This window comes from Lepidothrix coronata, unplaced genomic scaffold, assembly GCF_001604755.1.
Source record: "Lepidothrix coronata isolate B3197 unplaced genomic scaffold, Lepidothrix_coronata-1.0 Scaffold61, whole genome shotgun sequence".
Taxonomy (NCBI): domain Eukaryota; kingdom Metazoa; phylum Chordata; class Aves; order Passeriformes; family Pipridae; genus Lepidothrix; species Lepidothrix coronata.
In genome coordinates, this window is record NW_016690241.1 from 1,728,706 (window position 1) to 1,750,985 (window position 22,280).

The window sequence follows — 22,280 nt, forward strand, 5'->3', positions numbered from 1 at the left end:
TCCGCGTTCGGGGGCGAAGCCGAGCCGGACCGCGCCGCCCTGCATTTCGGGAGTTGTAGTTCTCTCGCCATGGACGCCGGCTGGGGCGCTCCGGCGGAGAACTCCATGTCCCAGGGGGCAACGCGGCGGCGGCCCCGCGGGAGGGGCGGTGGGGGCTCCCCGTGTCCCCGGCGGCGGCAGCGCGCATGAGCACTGTGAAGATGGCACCTGCCGGCGGGGTGGCGCGGGGTCTGTGGGTGCCGGTGGCTCTGCTGGCCCTGGTGGCTCGGGCCGCTCTCGCCCTCACCGAGCGCTACCCGGCGCTGTCCCTGCTCCAGCAGGAGCGGCACCGCCAGCACCACGGCCCCGCAGGGGAGTGGGCGGAGCAGTACTCGGCCGAGTGCGGTGAGTCTGGGGCGTCGCCGCGGTGACCGCCCGCAGTGTCGGGTCGGCGGTGACGGAGCCGCTGGACTGGCGGTGGGAGGCGGTGGGGTGATGGTGGTGGGCGGCCCGGGGCGGTGCGGGGTTCAGGCGGCCCCTCGGCTGTGCGCGCCGGTGCCGCTGAGCTGACTCATCCCGGAGCATCTCCCGTGCGAGCGGCACCCCCGAGCAGCGCGGAGCGGGGGCTGCGGCACCGGGCACAGGGAAGGCTCTCACCCCTTGGACGGAGAAACTGTACGGCGTGTGGTACCACATTGGAGGATTCCTGCTGCCCCACTCACCTCCCGAGCCTGGCAGCTGGACTCTGCCTGCTTTTTAATCCCTGCACTCGGGAGCGTGGGGACATGCCAGCACCTTGTGCTCACTGAGTTTCTTAGTATCAGAAAGACAAGGAGAGGGTCCAGTGGAGGCCCACAGAGATGATTAGGGGTCTGGAGCATCTCTCTTATGAGGAGACACTGAGGAAGCTGGGCCTGTTTAGTCTAGAGAAGAGAAGACTGAGAGGGGATCTCATTAATGTATTTCAATATCTCAAAGGTGGGTGCCAAGAGGGTGGTGCCAGGCTCTTTTCAGCAGTGCCTAGCAGCAGGACAAGAAGGAATGGCTGTAAACTAAAACAAGCAGAAGTTCCACCTCAACATGAGGAAGAACTTTTTGTTGAGGGTGGCAGAGCACTGGAATAGGTTGCCCAGAGAGGCCATGGTTTCTCCCTGTCTGGAGACATTCAAAGCCCATCTGGACTTGTTCCTGTGTCACCTGCTCTAGTGACCCTGTCTTGGCGGGGAAGTTGGACTAAATGATCCCCGGAGGTCCCTTTCAACCCTAAGAATTCTGTGGTTCTATAAGTTGGATGTGGCTTGATTTATTTTCGGCCACAGTTACATGTGTTTTACTGGTGAACTGGGTGCTTCTCTTTATGAGAAGTTTGGGTAGCAGGTCTTCTGGTCTTTTTCAAGTTAATTAATGGCTTGTAATACAGGCACAGTTAAAACTATTTTTATGTGTTTCAATATCTTTTGCATCAGAAGCATGTGGCTTAATCTCTTGTGATCATTGATTGTGAGCATGGTCTGAATGGACCGTACAAAAATGCCAGTCTGAATCAAAATGTACACGTAGTACAGATGAAGAAAAAGGTTTATCAATTAATTGGAATGTAGACACTAAATTACATATAGGAGAATAATCAGTAATGTGTCATGACTTCTTAGCTGTCAGCACCATTTTATGATTTTCCCCCCTTTATTTCATGAAGCCCGTGCTCACATCAACAGTTCCTGTGGTCCTTAAGAACTAATATACAACTAGTGTAATCCACTTGAATTACAGATTTTGTAGAAATACCTTGTTATGTATTTGCTGCATCTGTGCTTTTTCCTTCCCCCCCCCCGCCCTTTGCGTGTGTACTTTTGTCTTCACATTATATAGTTCTTTGGTTAGTTTTTATCATTGTTTTTTTTTGGGGGGTGTGGGTGGCTGCAGTGGCTGAGAGCCACAGAATGTAAACACTGAATCAGATTGTGAAAGTTATCTCAGATAACCATTGCTACACTTTATTCAAGTTTAAGCATAAAGCCAAGAAGACTTTCACCCAGTGTTGAGATCAAAATCTGTACACCATACAAGTTAATAAATGACAAAGCACTTGATTACATCTGTTAGTAAACTTGACGTGAATGATTGACTCAGGATACTCCTTCAGAAGTGTATATGGAAGATTAGATTTTGATTTCATGGTGGATGTTGTTTTAAAGAGACCAGTGTATCTGGGATTGATACCAGGAATTCTGCTGAAATCATCAGGTATCTCAGGTGCTTTGCATGCACTGATAATAAAATAGCCCTTAATTACAAAACAATATATATATATAATGGCCAGTCTTCGCGAGCGAAGATTTGGGAAAGGTCATTAACCCTTCGAGCCTGCGCAGTGGATTTTTTAGGTGAGACACAGCTTGCGCTGAACTGAGCCCACCCTTTAATCCTGAGGTTCATCTGCCGGGGCAGAGTGAAACTCGGACAGTGGCAGTGAGGGTCTCAGAACGTAGGTTTGTTTAGAGTGACCTTCTCTTAGATGGATTGCCTCATAGGCCCTCACAGGGCTAACGAGCTCCATCTGCCCGGGGGGCCGGGAATCGAACCCAGGTCGCAGCGGTGAGAGTCCTGCACCCTAACCACTAGACCACCAGAGGCCATACTTATCTTGAAATAGCTGTGTACCAATTCACTTCTTGCTATTTAAATAGCATGACTAAATAAATTGCTCGTTATAAAATTCCTTTTAGCTCTTGGTCTTTTGTTTCAGTACAACTTTCGCAGAAGCTGAGATTCTTTTTGTTTCAAGTACTTGAGGTCCCGGGTAATTTCTCTGGTTGATATTTCTTGTTTTTCATAAAGTTGTTAGTGTGGTACAGTTTTGATTGTATCTGACTTGCAGACAAAGGCAGATCCATTCTTCTCTGTGAGTAAAGCAGTTTGTTGCCCCCAAAACTGCAAGATATTAGGAGTCCTTTCCGCACTATAGCTTGTAACAGGTAGGCTGTTCTTATTCCCTGCCACCTTATTAAAAAATTCCATCACTGAATTTTTGCTTTTGTGCAGAACACTATTGTGGAGGTAGGCCATACCTGCACCTCTTTGTTTTGGTTTCTAAAGTGAAAATTACTCTGTGAGTCTGCAGCCAAAACTCTTAACTGTCACTGATTTATGAGCACCAACAAGGAAAAAGTAACATGTTAATAATGCTGCCATAGCACAGGAGGGTTTGGCCAACGTGAGGAACAAAGGGCAGTGTTGAAACCTCCTGCTGTCTTTTTGAAAACTATGGGTGGTGAGCCACTGTTCTCACAGGACTTTCTGACTTTATACTTTGACCTTCTGCTTTTTAGCACTCTTACTGCTGTTGTAAAACTTCTACTGGTTATCATTTATGGCTCAACATAGTTCCAAGTTCCTATTTACAGGAAATGATTTTAGATGCTATTTTGACTTCTCTTTATAAGGAGACTGTTTCTTTTTCTCTTTTAGCTCTGTGATTGTGAGAAATAGGGAATTAACTAACTGCAGTCCTTAAGAAGTCAAAGAGCACACTGCCCCCAGCCTTTCAAACTAAGCTTCAAGCTTATATTTACAAACATTAGGGGAGATGATAAAATTTGGTATTTGTGGCATGGATTCAAAGAGATAATACTGTATATCTGCTTTTTCTTGTTTACTCTTGAAATATTTCAAGATAATAGAAGCTTTAGGACCTGAAGATTTAGAGGTACCAATTCTGCAATTAAAGCACCATATAGAGGAAGTAGTGACTTCTATAGTATATCAGTCTGGGAGGATTGTTGATTTTTTTTATTACTTGTTTATTTGGTGTCTTAAACTTTTTCTCAACAAGCTGTGTTTGACTTTTTATAGGTTTGAATCAATCCTACCCTTTTTGTAATGCCCTTCTTATTAGCGTACCTGTGGGGACCTTGGTATATGGTCAGTCAATTACAGTCTACTATTCTGGCTGCTTTTTAGTCTTTGTGTCTCTGTTTTCTGAATCTCCAACAGCAGCTCTTTCCCTGCCTCTGTACAGTCCATTGCATTTATTTCCTCTCTGGGATTGCAATGATAATTTTATTTATTATTATTATTATTTATTTATTATTTATAATATTATTTATTTATTATTTATTATTTCCAGACAATGGAATCATAATGCTAAAAGGGGACATGTCTACCCCAAAGTTTTGTTATTTGCTTCCAACATCCTCCTTTTTTTACCTCCACCCCCTTTTTTAGTACCTTTTTTAATTTTTAAATTATTTTTAGCCAAAAACAGAAGCACAAGTAGACAGAAAACTAACTATATAAAAGCAGTCATGTAAACTATTGCTTCCCTGGCTGTGTGGATGTAGTGCTGTGAGCACAATGCACTTCACGAAAATTTTGCCCACTGGAGTGCCCAGTGGGGAAGCTGTTTAGCTGAACATGAGGAGATGTGAGATGTGATAATAGAACACACATGTAAGGTATTCCTAAAGGTATTTTCTTTCTTTTCCCCCAGACTCATCATTTTTGCACTTCCATGAATCGGAGTGTGACATAGGAGGGTCGTCGTCTTGTGAATCTATGCTTTCTCTGAACACAGAGAAAATTCTGGTATGCTATCAAGAATATAACCTACAGAACAATTTTAATAGATTGTTGAAGTTGCATATCACTTTTGCTCCTTAACCAGTTAGAATGAAGTTCAGGGAAGTAACTACAAATAGAATCTATTAATCAGTAGATGTAGGTGCCCAAAAGACTTAAGTATGAATGAACTCATGTTGCTCATAAAAGTATTACTTTGTAGTGCTCCATCTCGAGTCTGTAGGGCTGTCAGCTAATTGAGACTGATGTTTTCACTGAAAGCTAACCTTCACCTCAATTAGTCAACTGATTAATTGTTTGCATTTAGGGGTGCAGGGGCTATGCCTGAAATAGGGGAAGGTGCATTATTTTTTACCCAGATTAGCTTCCTGAGTTTTACCACAAAATGTGTATAATTGCAGGAATAATGACTTGCAATCACTACAGAAATAACATTGTGCAAAGACAAGAGTTAGAGGCTTCAGGCCATATTTCTCTAAATGTAATGTAGACATGGCATGTGGGGAATATTCTAACAGAAGAAGAGCATTTCTTGGTAGAGAGACTTCAAGAGGATTATCTTGTAATTTGAGTTTTCTTGCAACACTGCTGTTAGCCTTTTGATCTTGAACAAATATAATCTTCAGTCTACATCAGAACACAGGTTTGATGTTACTTCTTCAGTCCAGTGTCGTCAGAGGTATTGAAAATCTTGAAATAATTCCCATATGAATATATAAAGAAGCCTTGGCAAATTTGTAGGAATTATTGGCTATAGGGGAGCATGGAAACAAAATTGTAATTGGAAACAACTTCTCCAAAGGTGGCATTTGGAAATAAAACTACTCTACAGCAAATCCACCAAACCAATTATTTAATTTGAATATTCTCCTTAGACATTACTTCATTAGATATTGGCCAGATCTTCTGTCTAGTCTAGTCCAACAGCAGCAGCAATTCTTTCTAAAGCAGTGAAATGTATATTAGTTTGTAAGACATTTCCCTGTTACAAAAAAAGAAAAGTTATTTTAAAGAGAGCAACAATTCAATCTACTGGGGTCTGGTGATGTGATGAAAATTCTTCTCCCATTTCTTGAAGGCAGCATGACTCACAGATTTTGCATGTAGAGTTGCAGAATGTCTAATCTGTACCTGAATTCAGAGTTTGTTGAAGAAGGATTTCTTTCTCTGCCACCCCAAGAACCAACCACTGTTCTGTTATTCTGTAATGACAAAAGAGGCAAGGTAGTGGAACTTCTCTTGCTGTCACATGCATGCCTGTAATCCATAGGAAATTACTGTAATGCCAGATTCTACTACTTGTAGCTTATTTTCCAATACCCAGTGTGGAATTATGCTATATCTTTGTCTGCGGACAAAGAAGTGTAGACTTTTTTTGTGAATCCGCCAAGGAAGAGGTTATACTTCAGTAAAAAGGTTGTGGAGTTTTTTCCTACTGTTAAGACAATTATAGAACAATAATGTTTTGCAGAATTAAGTGTTAAAGATCACTTTCTGAATTAGGGTTTCTGGAAATTACTCAAAGGCCATTGATGATATAAAAAGGTTGTGTTTCAAAGACTGTGTGATTTGTAAATGTGTATGGACTGCAACATAGATTTATTTTACTTGTTGTTATACCTGTTGAACACTGCTCATTCTTGTGCTGGCTTTTAATTACTTTTTTCTAAAAGGAGAAGAACTTTTCCATTCTGTTACTGTAGCAGTGCAGCAGTAGGTGGAGTAACAATTTGCAGAGTGTTATGGTGTAATGTAGAGCTCATACATTATCTTTTATTGCAGTAAAAAACAAAGTTTGTAAAATCCATTTGCTAATCATTCATACCCTCCAAAATGCTCCAGTTTTTAGAGCAGACCAAACTTTCTTCTCGTTATTAGATGGCATGGGGTAGAAAATGTGAAATGGGATTTGACCAGTTACTTTTGCACCTTGTAGATAAGTGAAATATCTGTTTTGTGGACACAAGTAACGTGGCTACTTTTGATTAGACAGGCAAAAAAACATGAAAAGAAGACAGTAGAGAAGCTGTTTAGTTGAAGCAAAAGAAGAGAACTGAACAGAGAGAGAAGTTATTTTTCCCCCTTCTTGTTTCGTAAAACAGTTTGAAAGATGTATTAATGACACGAATATTTTTTATTTTTCTAGCATAAACTGCTCTCGTAGGCTTACAACTGTCTATGGAAAATACTTGTGAAAATGAACAGAGTAGAGTAATTCTATATTTCTGAGGGGTTGTCTTGAACAGTATTGGTTTCTGTAGGTGCATTATTTAGGGAACAGGCATCCTAGATGAGGCTACAATTGGCTGAACAAAGTCTAAAACTGATAGAAAGTAATTGTTAAAAGGACAGGCTCTTTCATATGGCATTGTGAAGTTACACTTTTCTGTATTGATGGAGTGATACTCTTTTCAGTGTTTATTTTCAATGTTTTACTGTTCTGCAGTATCCTTCCCTTTGGAGGAGACAAAGGAATAATTAATGGAGTAAAGAGTATGAACTTTCATATGAAATAGCATGTGTCTTAGAAAGACTTCCAAAACTTCATGTTAAACAGATGTAATACAGAAACATCAGCCACTGGTAAAATGCTGACAATGTTCTTTCATCTGAAAGGTTTGGTTAGCCTTATGTTAGAGAGGATAACAGCAGTATCTGACTGAAGAGTAGTTTCTCTCCCTATGGAAGACTAGGAATGAATTTGTATTGTTACCTTAATGCAACCACATTAGTCTTAACTTTGCTATTTAAGGCATTCTCTTAAGGATTTCAGACATGGATTTTCTATTAAATTCTTTATTGTTGTTTGCTGAATACTTAAAAAACATGATGTTTTACAGAGCCAAGCGAAGTTGCTTGCAGAGCAAAAACGATTTCCATTTGCTACTGATAATGACAACACAAATGAAGAATTGGGTAAGATACCTTATATAAGGTTTGTGCAAGTGAATGATGTGCTGATTATTAGTACAACATTTTGAAAATAAACTGATTATTCCTTATAGATGCATTAACTTTAAAGTGTTCCAATAAGTCTGAAAATACAGTGAGTTTTCCCTGGTCATACAAAGAAAATACTTATCTTGCTAAAAATCTTTCCTGCTTTGTGCAATAGAATTTTTCACCACGTCTTCTTAAGCAGATGTTCAAAAAGCATTTTGATAAATCCTTTTAAACAGGCTCAGCTACTTCCTGCTTTCCTTTTACTGTTGTTATTGATGACTAAAACTAATAAAACATCCAGAAAATTTTACCAATTCAATGTGCTTTTTCTCAAATATAGATCTTGGATCTGTCTTCCCCTCTCCACACCTTCTACCTATCAACACTTATAGGCAACAGGAAGGCTTTTTGAATTACATCCTAGGCTGCTACCTGACGTTTGTTTTTAATGCACAGTCAGTGTAAAAAAAAAGAAGATATTTCAAATAAAACAACAGGAAATACTTTTCTCAAAGGACTTAAGGAAGGAGTTACTTGCACTGCTTTTCCAAACTGGTATCCTGTGTAGGAAGCAGCGGTATTGTGAGACAGCATAGAGATTTTTGAGAATGTATGTCAAGGCAGGCAGCAGACAATCTTTTATATAAGAGTGAAGGGAGACTTTTTTCCTGTCTAATGAACTAAAAACAATTAAGTAGTTTTTTTCCTAACATAATTTCTGCCTTCACAGATTTATCCAGAAAAATTTGAGAGCTTAATCTTTTTTCGTATTCCTCTTGTACCTAACTACGTTCCTAGAATCCTGCAAGGAATACCAAACTTCTGTTCAGCTGAAAATATCTGATGCTTTTAGCAACTGTTCTGTAGACTTGGAAAACTATGCCAGAAGGTCTCTGTCCTCATGTTTGGCATGTAGGCTGGCACCTACCTACCCACTTTATTCCAAGTATGTCATAGTGGAGCCTGGGTCCTTCTTCTTTGTGCGTGTTACTTTTAACTGTTCTGAGGAAAAGTAGTGGAAATATACGGGGCATTCCAAAGCAATGTTGGTATCCAAATACTTTGGCTAATGGACCATTTTTAACCCTGTGATTTTTCACAATACTGTACTTACTTGCATTTTTGTAATATTTAATTAAAGATGAAAAAATAAAAGAAAAAATTAAAAAGAAGCTGATATTGTATCAGCTACTAGCTATCAACCACTTGCCATAGTTTTACATAGTGTATGATCCCCTGCATTTTGCCGAGTGTCTTGGATAAACAAAATTAAGTAATTATGAGCAGGACAATTGAGTGACAATATGAGTCTTCTTTATCTTGCTTCCTCCACTTTTTTGAGTTAATTTTATTTTACATGCCAGCTTTTCTGTGTTCTGGGATTGAATCCTAAGATGATACTAATAACTGTATAGTCTTGGAGGAGAATGAAATGAGGAAAATTCAAGAGCTCTTCAACCTGTTGTTCGCTCTGCCAATTTTTTTCCCTTTTTTGGCAATGCTATGTATTTGTACCAAGTAAAGCTTTTTATGTATCGAGGAAAGAGCTTATATTTCACACAAATATTTCCTTCTGCATAATAGAAATGCTCTGAGAATGAGACAAGCTCTGAATTAAATACATTTCTTATTTCTTTCCTATAACTTTTTCCCTCCTTTAATGAACAGTTCTTAGCAACACTGCCAAAATAATGTGGCTCTGCCTGCACAAAAGAGAAGTGTCTGTGTCCTATTAAAAATACCTTTATTCTAGCTGACTTGTCTCTTCTCGTGTTTGAATAAATAATTAAGCTAACAGGTGCCTCTTCCATTCTTTGGATGACTGCTAAAACACATTATTAAGTAACGAGAAAGGTGAATCCTTGCTCTTAGTTCCACTGCCAGCTGTTTGAAAAAACTGCCTGGGGAAAAGTTTCGTTAATTTTCATAGCTCTGGTCTTCAAGATACTTGGATTTTGTGGGCAGTGTAAACAGAGCTTTATCCAGAGTTAAGAACTGCAAGAGATTAAAACATGCAAAATGAAACAATCTTGAGATATTCAGCTGTCAGAACTGAACTTCAGTCATGGAAGTACCACTGCAGCTTTCCAGTCTTGTGATTCGACTGTATTTTTGTATCTTGTGGAGATTACAGGAACATGTTTCTAAAACAGTGGTCTGTTTCTTTTTCAAACACTTGGCTTCTACTTCAAAGTGGGTGGATATGCAAGATCTTTAAGGCTTTCCATAATTATAACATAGGTAAAGACACTGTAGTTTTTCAGTCTCATTTTTATAAATATTGGAATCAGTTTAGCTGAGGTATTTCTAGTTAATTCAAATGAAGGAATAACTTACTATGAGCTAATAAGGTTTAGCAAAATGTGTACAAAAAAGGAAAGTTCTCTAATGGAATTATCCAAAAAAAAGTTAGTCAGTGGTAGCCAAGCTGACTCTGAATTGAGAAAACATGAATTGGCTACTGAATTGGAATCATGGTACCTTTCCTGATCCTAAGTACTTTGGTAGCAAACAGAGACTCTTTCCTGAAAAACCTGTAAAAATGAGAAAAAAGCCACAAAACCCCAAAACAATTCTGAAGAGCACAGTGTGAATTGAGTAAATAATGAATACTATGTAATGGTCAAGGGAAGTCATATAATTTTGGTGGAGTTCAGGAATCTTCTGACTACTTTAATCTTCAGTGCAATGTAGGAACTTATATTAAATACAACCATTGTAAAATATATTAAAAACAAAGATTTTTTTTTTTTTACTGTTTTATTTACTTTTGTAATGTTTTGTTAGCAATTGCTTACGTGTTGATTGGCAACGGCTTGTATGATGAAGCTATACGACATTTTTCAACAATGCTGCAGGTAAGTTTTCTGTTTGGACCCCTAAAAAATAACTTTATCCATTTCAACGTAGGGCTTTTACTGAAACAAATATTCAATTAAGGATTTTAAAATGAGAGTAATTATTCTACTATTTGCTCATTTTTTTTCCCATCCAAACATAAGCTTAGTCTTAGAACTGAGTGATCAGTATCTTGGTTATTTGGTGAGTATTTTCCTGATCTGTAGAAATAAAGTTTTCATGTCGCTTCGAAAAAAAGTCTTGCGTTTTTAGCAACCTGACCTCTGCAAAGCTCAGGTTCCTTGATTGGCCTCTTAATCTGTAGGCTGAGATATTTTAATGTGGATTTTTTGGGGTGACCGCATGTTGCCAGTAACATCTGTCAGAAAAAAACCCTGACAGTGTGTGTGGCAAGTAATGCATTGCTTTCATGATGATAAATGATTTTGTATGATGGGTTTATCCTTTTTCAATGATAAGCATTTGATTAGCTTAATATATAAATAAAACATAACTGATACTTCAACATTGTGGGGTTTTTCCTGATAAAATCTTGAAGAAGGTTTTTTTCCAAGATAAAGAATTCAAAATCTTCTGCAGTTAAGTAGGAGGTAGTCACTTTTAAAACAAAACCAGCCCCAACAGTTTATAAGCTTCAACTAAAGCTGATATACTGTATTTTTATGGCTAAAAACCTGAGACTGCCAGAAGCATGGACCTATTTTTTCGTCTAAACTGGGTGAAGTACACAAATGCAAGCTGAAAGCAATACTGCAAATAATAGCATGTGTTTCTTCTAAAATGTCACATGGCTCATACTTAAATTGAGTGGAAGTGTGGCAATTTAATGGAATTATTCCTGGGAATTTATCTGAGGACCAAAATATATTTTTTCTCGTGTGCTTTTGTTTTTGTTTGTTTCATTGTTTGAAATAGGTGTTCAGTGATCTCTGATTTGTTTTTAATGTGAGGATTTTTTTTTTACCCTAATGAGAAATCCTACTTCCAACATCACTGCATTTACATATTGTTTCCTGTCTTTATTCAGAAGAAAACTTAATATGAAGATAAGCAAGATACAGTGACTATAGCAAGATATTGTGAGAAGTGTGTATCTAATAGAGTACCTCTGCAATGCACACATCTCAGTTTAAATTAATATGATGCTCATAGTATGCCTGAAAAGCTAAGTGGTCATGATTGTTCACTCTGTCTTCTATAAGGCAATTTTAAACACAAATGAAGTGAGTATTTAGAACATTTAATAATAAAACAGCTTTGCTTAGCCATGATGTTAGAAGTAGGAAGTTACCTGATGTTGGTGTTGGCAAGTGTAGACTTGGAATCAGCTCACCTCTGGCGAGCTGCCACCATTGGTATGCCATGTATTCTGTTGTTTTGTCAATGGAAGAGCTTATTTCCTGGGAGTGAGTTTGTTTCTTGGCAGTTTTCCCAGTTAAGACCAGGCCTGCGCTACAAATTTTTGTAGCACAGTTGTGTTGATTGCAGGTGTGAAGATGATGTGATTCCCAACTGGTTTTCAGGAAAGCTGACTGCATAGGCTTTGTTCTGTTGAGAAAACAGTTTTGCTGTGTAGTTCTCGAAATTTGAATGGGAAACTGTGGTTGGAGTAAATAGCATTAAACAAGAAGAGTAAATTCACTATGTAAGATGCATCCCCCTTAAATTCCGAAGTAGGAAAGTCATGAACTTAAATCTAACTCAAGGCAGGTTGGTTTGAATTTTGCAGAACTATTTTGGTAGAATACCTCTGGTTTTAGTTGCTGCATGAATATAAATTTCATCAAGATGTCACAATATCCTGTGTCCAAATTTTAAATCTCAAATTTAAATTACATACAATATAAGCTTTGAATGGCTGAATTGTATGGTTGTAATCAGTTCAGTGACATTAGACAAGTTATATAATTGCCAGTAAGGTTACAACTAGTGAAGTTGATGTATATATCTTCTGGTAGGTGGTCACTGGCACTATACTATAACTGCACTCTGTTTTGCTTTTTTTACCAGACAAATACTCCAGAACAATTCCATGAAATTGAATTTGAAATTGTGAACATATGAAAGTATAGACTGTGATACAATCAGGTTTTTTGCCTGGCAGCTGTGATTGTTCATTGCTTACTACATTGGATCAGCTAGAATTAAATATGTATTGAAGAAAGATAGCTTTAAAAAACAAAACAAAAACAAAAAAACAACCAAACAAAAAAAAAAAAACAACAAAAAAACCCCAAACAAAACCAAAACAACCCACACCACAACTGAATATTTTATTTGTTTTAAATCTTAACAGGAAGAACCAGAGCTGGTTAGTGCAATTTATGGACGAGGGATAGCATATGGAAAAAAAGGACTACATGTAAGTAGATAATAATTAAATTAGTATCTGACTGAATTATTTGAATCTAAACTATAAGAAAGTCTGTAACAGGAATAGATAGACTGATTAGAACTTGATAAATACACCACAAAGTCTTCGTGCTGTCCTACTTCCATGATGTTGACAGTTTCACTTCATAAAAGTTTTTGTGAGTGACACTTCCAAGACACAAAGGTGGTGTTAAGCACATGGAAAATTTCTGAAAAAGGAGAAAAAGATCAATGAAATCTGATACAGAACTTGCTGTATAACCACTTTGGATTTTTTTTCTAATTAAGTAACTGCTTCCATCCTACAATTTATTGAGGAAAATATAAAAATTTAGATGGGCAAGATGCTGATGGAATCAACCACCAGTACTACTTAGATTAAGTTACAGATAGTGCTGACAAAAACACTGGTGGGTGTGAGTAGTATAACTATGTGTTGGAGTTCATGTGAGAGCTTGAGCCAGCTTTGCAGACAAGAAAGGGACATACGAAGCCATAAATCTAATGTTTATTCTCAGTTATATTAATAAATTATTAGAGGTACAACACAAAGGAGATGTGTACAAATAAAGTTTATTTTCCTTGTTTGTAGCAGATAGGTGTTATTTTTCAGCTATTTGTAGAATACTACATCTTTATGTTAATGTAAACCGATACAGTTTCAGAAACTTAGCCAATCTAGTTGTCCTTCATCATGAGAGTATGTTTATCTAAGTATGCACAGTTGTTCACCTTGTTCATTTTTCTCCTTTTCAGGATATGAAAAATGCTGAACTTGCTCTGTTTGAGCTCAGTAGGGTGATTAGTTTAGAACCAGATCATCCTGAAGTATTTGAACAGCGAGCAGAAGTGAGCATTTTTTGTCTCTTTTCAGACTTTTGGAGAATTTGCAGTTATGTAGTATTTTCAAGTATTTCTTCACTGATTTAATGACTAAAGCTCTTCTCTGCATTCTTCTGTGAATATTCCTCCTTTTTTTTAAAATATATGTATTTGCTCTCACTGTAATTCCTGGAATGTTTTTCAAGTAAAACATAGACCATACAGAGTTACTATAGCCAACAGAATGGCATATATTACGTTTAAATTTTCAGTTTTTAACATACTGTATAGCAAGATCATACATGTTTGGGGTTTTTTTTTGTTATGAAATGAATTCAAATATTGCTTGACCCCTTACTATTTGCACCTACCATCACCTTAGTAAATGTATTATTAGTGCTAGTTGTTAAAATGCCAAACTTATAAAGTATGAGTTTTTAATGAAATGCTTTGGTTTTATATTTGTGCATATAAGTTAAATATCGTTCAGATTCACATATATTTTTTTATTTTGAAAATCAAGTTTTGTTTTGCCAAATTAATTACAGAAGATGGATTTCAAGATGCAGCTTTGTAGACAAATCAAAAGCATAAATGTTAAAGCCAGCATACTGTATAATGATAGCTGCCACAATATTCACAATTTTAATATTTTTAGTGTTAATCTTGATCTAAAAATGTGAAAGGCATTCAAATAATTGGAAAATAGGCCATTTTCCATTGAGAGGAGTGTTTTTTCAAAATTAGCTTTATGAGAGTATTTTGATTACATTTTCATTTGAGTATGTTGAAATAGCTTGAAATGGAGTATTTTGTTTTGGCCAACTTGTTTTTACTTCAGAATACTAGGTTTCTTCAAATGTTATTGGTGGTGTTCATTTACACTGATATATTATAAAAGTGAGAAGTACTGAAATTTATAGTGGATCTTTCCAGCCTATTTTAGCAAATATGGTTACTCTTACAGCTGAACATGGAAAAGAAAAATCTTCATGTTTCTAAAACAAATCTGTTCACTCTGTTTGCTCTAAACTGTGTTGTGGTTTTATACTCTTAGATATTGTCCCCACTAGGACGAATCAGTGAAGCGTTATCTGATCTCACCAAAGCTATTCAGCTACAACCATCAGCACGACTCTACAGGCACAGAGGTACCCTTTACTTCATATCTGAGGTTAGTGGATTTTGGGGATTCTGTTTGGGTTTGGTTGCAAGGATGTTGTTGATTATTTTATTGTTGTTTGTGCCAGTTGTTACTTTTGTTACATTCTTTCCTAATTAGTTAAATAACCCCCAAACAATATAACACCAAAAGCCTTGATTCTCCTGTAGTTGACTTTTTGACAGTTCAGAGGTATTCTTTCAGTATATCATCTGCATATCTGTTTAATGCAGAGAATCAAAGGGAAAATATCTTGCATGCACATTTAAGATTTTTTTGTGTGTTTGAGGAGTAGCATATGGATAAAGATTTTGACTTGATTTATAACCTACAGCATTTAATTAGTATTGATGAACACCAGTCTAAAAAAGAAAAAACTTATCACCAAGGCAGTAAGGGCTCCATATACTTAAAAAAACCCACTTCTCACAACAAACAAACAAAACCCCTACAAAAATGCTAACATCCTATTTTGCTGTGTAATTTTTGTGTTGTTTTTAATACTTTAGTGTAAAACTTTGTCTTCAAGGATTGGGAAAACAGCTATTTAGTATTTACACAATTTATTCTTCTGATTTCACTGTGTTTCCAGCTGTCTTTTTCACTTACTTTACTATGTTCTATGTAGTGGTTGCTGTAAAAGTTGGAGGTGTATTCCTTATTCTTTGATGTTCTGATTAGGAGTTGATAATAATTGCTGCTTAGCACTGAGGCTGACTTCATATATTAAACAAAGTTCTGTAGTTTGCTTTATGAAAATAAAAGCACGTATTCCTCTTTATTTCCTCTGTCATTTAAAATCTGCTTTATCACAGGATTATGCAACAGCCCATGATGATTTTCAGCACTCGTTGGAACTGAACAAAAACCAGCCTATAGCTATGCTTTATAAAGGCTTAACGTTTTTTCACAGAGGACTTTTGAAGGTAAAGCTCTATTAACTAATAGTTCATATAGAACAATACCCTCTATTCGAAATTACTTCCATAAAATAATAGAAATATTATAATTGTTGATATATGTATTTTCTCTCACATAAGGAAGACTTCTTAAGACAAAAGAGTGCAACCAAAATGAAAATGTACCATTGCTGACTGTAATACTTCATCATATGACATGTAAATGCTGCTGGTCTTACTGAACCAGTTGGATGTTAGTAAATCAGTGATAACTGACACGTTTATGGAGTGCTTTGAAAAAAAAAGATGTTTGTATTTGGAACCTCTGCTAATATTTGTATGGTTATGTTCAAAATTTCAAAACGAAGTGGAGATTCTCTAGGTTTTGGGAAGGAGAAACGGATGAAGAGAAAAAATAATTTTAAATTCCTCCTTGAATGAGCTAGAAGGTAATCAAGTAAACTGCTGATAGAGAGGCCTGCATTTATGCATGTTTATTTCAGTTATATCTTGTTTCTGGAATGCTGGTATCTAAACTGAGGGAACAGAGGTGCTCACTCAGTTTTGAAAATCATCAAGGAAGTCAATTCTTCCCATGCTTTTTTTACTTTTTCACCATTTTGTGACTCAAAACTTCTCTATGTTTTAGCTGTAGTAATATTGCACCCTTTTCTTGCTTGTAAAGTATTACAGATACTGCTGCCATTTTTCAGAGGGGAGAGTAATTAGATAAGTTGTTTGAAATCCTCAGTTTGAAAAGTAAAGGTGCAACTGTGTGATTCCTAAATTCCAACAGTGAATTCCAACAATGAAAGCTTTTTTTTAAACCTCTGCTAATAGCTTGAGATTTTAACAGTTGTATGAGGAAATCCTGAAAGAACCCAGAGGACAGCCCAGAACCCCTGAGTTTCGGCCCACTATCTTTCATAGGCAATCACCTCTCTTTGTATTTCCCTTTTTTTTAGCAGTCTACTTCCTCATTTTTTTTAGTACCCAAGCTGGTATTTTTTCCATGCTCTCAGCGTATGCTGTGAGAAGTTCAAGCAGTCATTGAACTTACTGTCTGTATTTTATTGCAGTCACATGAGTTACTTGCTAATAACAGTCTGAATTTCTGATTTTTGATGTAGGCAACAGAGACCCCAGAAAGTGATGGTGAAAATACAGCTGAAAAAAATAATACTGTCTCAATTTGCAAAATAGAAGCAAAGTTTTCTTCTTTCTGATATGCACATCAACACGTTTCTGCATCACCTCCTTTCCCCCAGTTTCTCGCCTCAAAGGAAGTATCTTCCCTCTCTAATATTCAAGTTCAGAGAGATTATGACTGAGTGGCTTTTCATCCACAGTTATACCTTAGCTTCCAGTCAGGTTCAGACTTCTTATAGGAAAGTTGTACATATATTCTGAAAACTGAGATTTGGGGTGAGAGTGGCAGAGTGAAAAGAGATTGTTTTAGGTCACTGCTTTTGGGAATAATCATCTTGGTTTTAAAACTTCTCTAGAGGACATGAGCCTATTAATAATAGGTTAATTTTTATTAATAGGTTAATTAATAAGTAATAATAGTAGGTGATTTTCTTACATTTTTTGTTCAATAGATATTTTTGTGCATGTTGTAGTGCTCAAAATATATTTGATAGTTTTTCTAAATAAGAATTTCTAAGTCTACTGAAGATACTAGCGATTCTTTCCTTACAGCATTTAAATTATTGTACTGTAGGTTTCAAGATACTTTTCAGGCATTCCTTAGTAATACAAAGTAGTTGATTTATTCCGTCCTTAATTCCAAGTCTCAGTATTGCATATGCCAATTTGTATAGCCAGTACGGTTTGAAAAGCTGAGTTCTTAATGAAATTCTTTGAAGAAGATTTCTTTAACCATATGCATATATTTTTAGCTTTTATTTTTATTACATTGTGTTCCTCATAGCAACAGTATGTGCTGTTGTGTGAAGGTGATCACTTACTCTGTAATCCCTCAAGAGTGTTTGCTAACTGTGCAAATAACAAAGAATACAATAAAACAATTAAAAGCAGAGTACCGATTTGAAGGAGACTTTTGGACTCCAAAAATAAGAGGTGTCTTATGAACGAAGAAGGAAGACTGTTAGAAGAGACTGCTTTACCATAGGGAGCTTTGAAAGCCAATTCTGAAGGGATTTCATCTCTGAATTCTATTAAAATGCTAAAAGAACTGCTCATTCCCATGAGATATTAGACTAAGGAATTCCAGCTAAATCTGTAATTACTGTAAAGAATGTTTCAGTATTTCATTTGTTATATGATGATTACTCTGTAGTTTTTGTAATAAATATATGCCTTGTTTGTTTCTTCCAAAGGTTTTGATGAATAACTGTAAATCCATGGCTAGGAATTACTGAGGATGCTGAAATTTAATCAGTGTACTAAGTGGTAAATTATTTTGTTGGTCCCTTTCTGTAGGAAGCCATTGAATCATTCAAAGAAGCTCTGAAGCAGAAAGCAGACTTCATAGATGCGTATAAAAGTCTGGGGCAAGCCTACAGGTAATTGCATTCAGAAGTAGTTTTAAAGTCAGATTTCTATCTGATTGTGTTCTTTTAAATGCACTCTTAAAGTTTTATACACTTGTTACAAAATTATGCAGAATCAAATGTGTATTTGGTAGGTCCTGCAGTTGGTATGGCTATATCAGGATATATTCAATATAAATAATTTCTAGTTTTGCTTTGTATTTTTAATTCAGTCTTCTAACCTCCTAAGGTTAGGTAAATGGCAGTTTTCATTAAGAAAATGTTTTGTTTGTGGACTTGTGCCTGACTTACCACAGTATATAAGTTTAAAACACAATGTAGAATCACTGATTTCCTCGTGAGTTTTTCTGTGATACTTATTGTGGTTTGCAAGTACTTTCAAGGTGCTAAATGATAGTCAGTAATGTAGTCTGAAAGATGAGCAGTTGCTTTCCTACATTTTCAGTAAATGCTTTAACTGTTTTGTTCTGTTTTTTGGATGTGGAACTGCCTCTCTAGTTGGTCAGCTGTTCTACCCTGTGCCCAAGAAACCTTAATCTGAATAAGTTTTATTTTGAAGGAGAGAAAAAGCAAGCCTTAAAATATCTCACTTTGCACTGCATTGTTGTTTTACAAACCAAAAGTTACTTAACCAGAATATCCCTGATCTAATCTGCTAAAATTAAAATCCCTCTCAGTGTCTCATGCCTCTAAAGTTCTCTGATCCTCAGGAAATAATAGAGGCAGGAGTGTAGAGAAACTACCTTTTTTTTTTTTAATTTTTTTTTAAGAACTTAATGTACAAAGTGCAGTTATTGCTGACTCTTCTATAGGCTCAGCAGTTAGAGAAGCCAGAATCTGAATAGAGTATTGTTTTAGTAGCTGAGTACACTGTAACTACTGACTAACTACCATGAGTCTGAATGACTTCCTCCTGAACACTCTGGTCTTAAAACAGGCAGAAATAATAACCTCATTTCTCCAGGGCACAGTTAACTTCAGTTTTAAAGTTCTTCTTTCTAAAATGTTTCATCTTAAGTTCATGCTCTCTTTCTTCTGCATCAAGTAAGTTTTAAATACAATGTGTAAAAATACCTTTTGAAGAATTGTTTTTAAGTGAAAGTAGACAATTTTTAACCTTTTTTGCCTTTCTGTGAAATATGAGTTACAAAATTTTGCCTATTAAATCCTGCTTCAAATGTAGTGACTTTAGTGTTCATGCATTCATTTTGAACCAAAGATCTGTGGTTAATCACTATTCTGCCTAAAAATTCTTCTTGGCAAATGTATTTAAAACTAGTAAATCTTGGGTTGTTTTTTTTTTTTCAAGTATTGCTCTTGTTTGGATTAATTTTGTCTATCATAATTTGATGTGGAAAGAATTTTGTAACCTTAAAGTTAAAGAAGTCAGTATACTGAATTAAAAAGAAATGAAGATAATTTAAATGGTGTACTATTTCTGTTTTAATTTTCTCATGACAGTTTCTCCAAGACTATTTTTACTGTCTGTTTACATGTACAGCTGTCCTGCACATGGAGTAATTTCAGTCAATAAATTTTTAGTTAGTTTCAGTTTTCAAACACCATATGCTTTCTTCTTAATCAGCATTTAAGTAGTTAGGAAATTTTAAAAATGTGTTTATACTAAGAAGACCTGTCAAAGGTAGTGCTTTCCAAGGATGCTTTCTGTGGAAGTTTTATTTATTTTAGTTTCTGAAGAAATGCCATAGGTATGTGTTTTTACAGTTTTATGTCTGCTGAGGATTGTGAAGATTTGTGGTCTTGTGGGGTTGTATTTCAGAGCACATATTTCTGGGAGTCAAAACTTTGTGCAGCTGTTCTGTTATTACCACAGAAGAATAGTTGCAAAATTACTGCTTTTGTTATAGAAATTTTCTGTTCGTACTGTGTTTCTCTTCAATGATACCCCCTTTGGGCACATTAAGGCAACCTTTAACAAGTAATTTTGTTGTCATTGTTGCCTTCTATATTTTTCACTTTCCACTTTATGGAATCACCTAGAGAGCTTGGCAACTTTGATGCTGCTACAGAGAACTTCCAGAAGGCTTTACTGCTAAATCAAAATCATGTTCAGACGCTACAGCTCAAAGGAATGATGCTTTATCATCATGGCAGTTTAGATGAAGCACTAAAGAATTTTAAGGTAAGCAGGCCCTAAGTAAATACCAAATTAAAATGTTTTAACAAGGACTTGTATTCAGTGAGTGTAATAAAATATACAAATTTCGAAGTTTTTCTTTCTGAATATGTTTGTGCATTTAAATGAAAATTATTTTTGGTGAAGTCTGTCGTAAATGATGTATAAAACTTTACAGTTTTTAATTAAAAATGGAATTTTGATTAAACTAAGATCGTTTCTCTAACTGTTCTATGTATGTCTAAAACCAATCTCTGGTTGAAATGTTTTATGTATTTTTTTTTTAAACTGGTAATTGTGTTCTTGCTAATATTTAAGTTCTAGTTGAAACCTAAAGCTTTTTCATATCTAGTGAAAAATGAAATGCACTAGTCTTTGGAATTTTAAATGTAAAATAAGTTTCAATGTTTATCTAATTTTTCTGGAGTATTTTCTTTTGAAAAATTCAGAATATGTTGCGATTGACTGAGCTTGCAAAAAATGTGCCTGTTGCCATAGGTAAACAAAGTCTTGCCTATCTCTGTTGGCATTAAATAACTACCTCATTTTGTAGATAGAACAATAAAGGCACATTTTAATTGTATGTCGATATCCTTAAAACAAGGAGTGAAATAAGATGTAGAAACTATTCCATCCCTTTATAAATGAGTCTATGTTAATCGGAAGAACACTTTATGTGCATATTAAATATTCACGTGATATAATTTGTAGGTACTGGTGTAATTAAAAAGATACTTCAACTTCCAAGACAGAGATGTGGACATAGGGTAAATAGCTGACTACCATAGAAGTGTACTTATGTATGAAGTAGTGAAGAGATGAATGGAAGAAATGGCACTATATATATATATATATAAAAATAGCCAAAAATGACATTACTAATACTGTCAGGAGAATATTTTTTCTAATTTCATCTAGCTAACATTGACACTTCTGTAGTGCTAATGTTGTTAGAGCAAATATGATCTGTCTTCATAACAATTAAAGTGTGCAAAGCACATTTGCACTGGCAGGGGGTTATTTTCCCTTTAATAAAGCTGAAAATATTTTTTCTTACATTTGCTCGCAGTTTAAGTGCTCAGCATCACTTGAAAGAAAATAGTGATGGAAGTGGATTTTAATAATCAGGAAATCTTTTCAGGTGGTCTTCTGACCAGACAGGTTAGATTATTTGAAGATAATCTTTCTCTCTCTTGATTTATGGGTATTTTGTTCCTTTAATCTCCTAGAGATGTCTACAGCTAGAACCATACAATGAAGTGTGCCAGTACATGAAAGGTCTTAGCCATGTTGCAATGGGGCAGTTTTATGAAGGCATAAAAGCTCAGACCAAAGTTATGTTAAATGATCCACTCCCAGGACAGAAGGCCAGCCCAGAATATCTGAAAGTGAAATACCTCCGAGGTAAATTGGAATTCTGGATTTTTAAATTTTCCTCAATGCTTCAAGAACCTTAAAAGTGCAAGCTTGCTTGTAGTTCTAGCCATTTTAAAGAAACCAGTGTGTATTCTCATGAGCACCGTTGATTATGTATGTTAAAAAAAATGAAATACACGGGTTCTTATTGTTCGTATCGTTAAAAACTAGGACCAAAAATGAAATACACGTTTCTGTATAATGGTAAAGCATATTGTAATGGTTAGTTGAAAAAGACTAATTTCTGTTTTGGAAATTGGCTAATAGCAAAATGATATTACCTAAAAATAATGACTTATTAAAGTCATGTTGTTTAACTGACAAACATATAATCTGATTACTCGTTTTGTGTAATGACATAAGTAGATTGATTATGCAGATAGTATTTAATTTTATTTCTTTCCTCCAGAGTATTCTAGGTATTTGCACGCACATTTGGATACTCCTCTTACAGAGTATAATACTGACATAGATCTTCCTGGAAATTTTAAGGACCACTGGGCCAAAAATCTTCCTTTTCTTATAGAAAATTATGAAGAACAACCAGGGTTACAGCCACATATAAAGTGAGAATTTTTTTTTTAAACCTACTCTAA

At 36.1% G+C, this 22,280-nt stretch overlaps 1 protein-coding gene across 4 annotated transcripts in view; it reads left to right on the top strand.

Annotated features, from left to right (window-relative positions):
- Positions 1 to 185: 185 nt before the first annotated feature.
- TTC13 (tetratricopeptide repeat domain 13) overlaps positions 186 to 22,280 on the top strand; it is a 41,249-nt gene continuing 19,154 nt past the window's right edge. The window contains exons 1-12 of one of the 4 annotated variants that reach the window (XM_017817571.1): positions 186 to 384; positions 4,469 to 4,563; positions 7,398 to 7,473; positions 10,288 to 10,358; positions 12,656 to 12,721; positions 13,489 to 13,581; positions 14,612 to 14,728; positions 15,532 to 15,642; positions 18,061 to 18,143; positions 20,133 to 20,274; positions 21,498 to 21,672; positions 22,094 to 22,250. In XM_017817571.1, coding sequence (XP_017673060.1) covers positions 186 to 384; positions 4,469 to 4,563; positions 7,398 to 7,473; positions 10,288 to 10,358; positions 12,656 to 12,721; positions 13,489 to 13,581; positions 14,612 to 14,728; positions 15,532 to 15,642; positions 18,061 to 18,143; positions 20,133 to 20,274; positions 21,498 to 21,672; positions 22,094 to 22,250 — 1,385 coding nt within the window. Of the gene's footprint in view, positions 385 to 2,092; positions 2,233 to 4,468; positions 4,564 to 7,397; positions 7,474 to 10,287; positions 10,359 to 12,655; positions 12,722 to 13,488; positions 13,582 to 14,611; positions 14,729 to 15,531; positions 15,643 to 18,060; positions 18,144 to 20,132; positions 20,275 to 21,497; positions 21,673 to 22,093; positions 22,251 to 22,280 lie in introns of those variants that run through there. The other 3 variants (XM_017817572.1, XM_017817573.1, XM_017817574.1) reach the window with 3 other exon arrangements.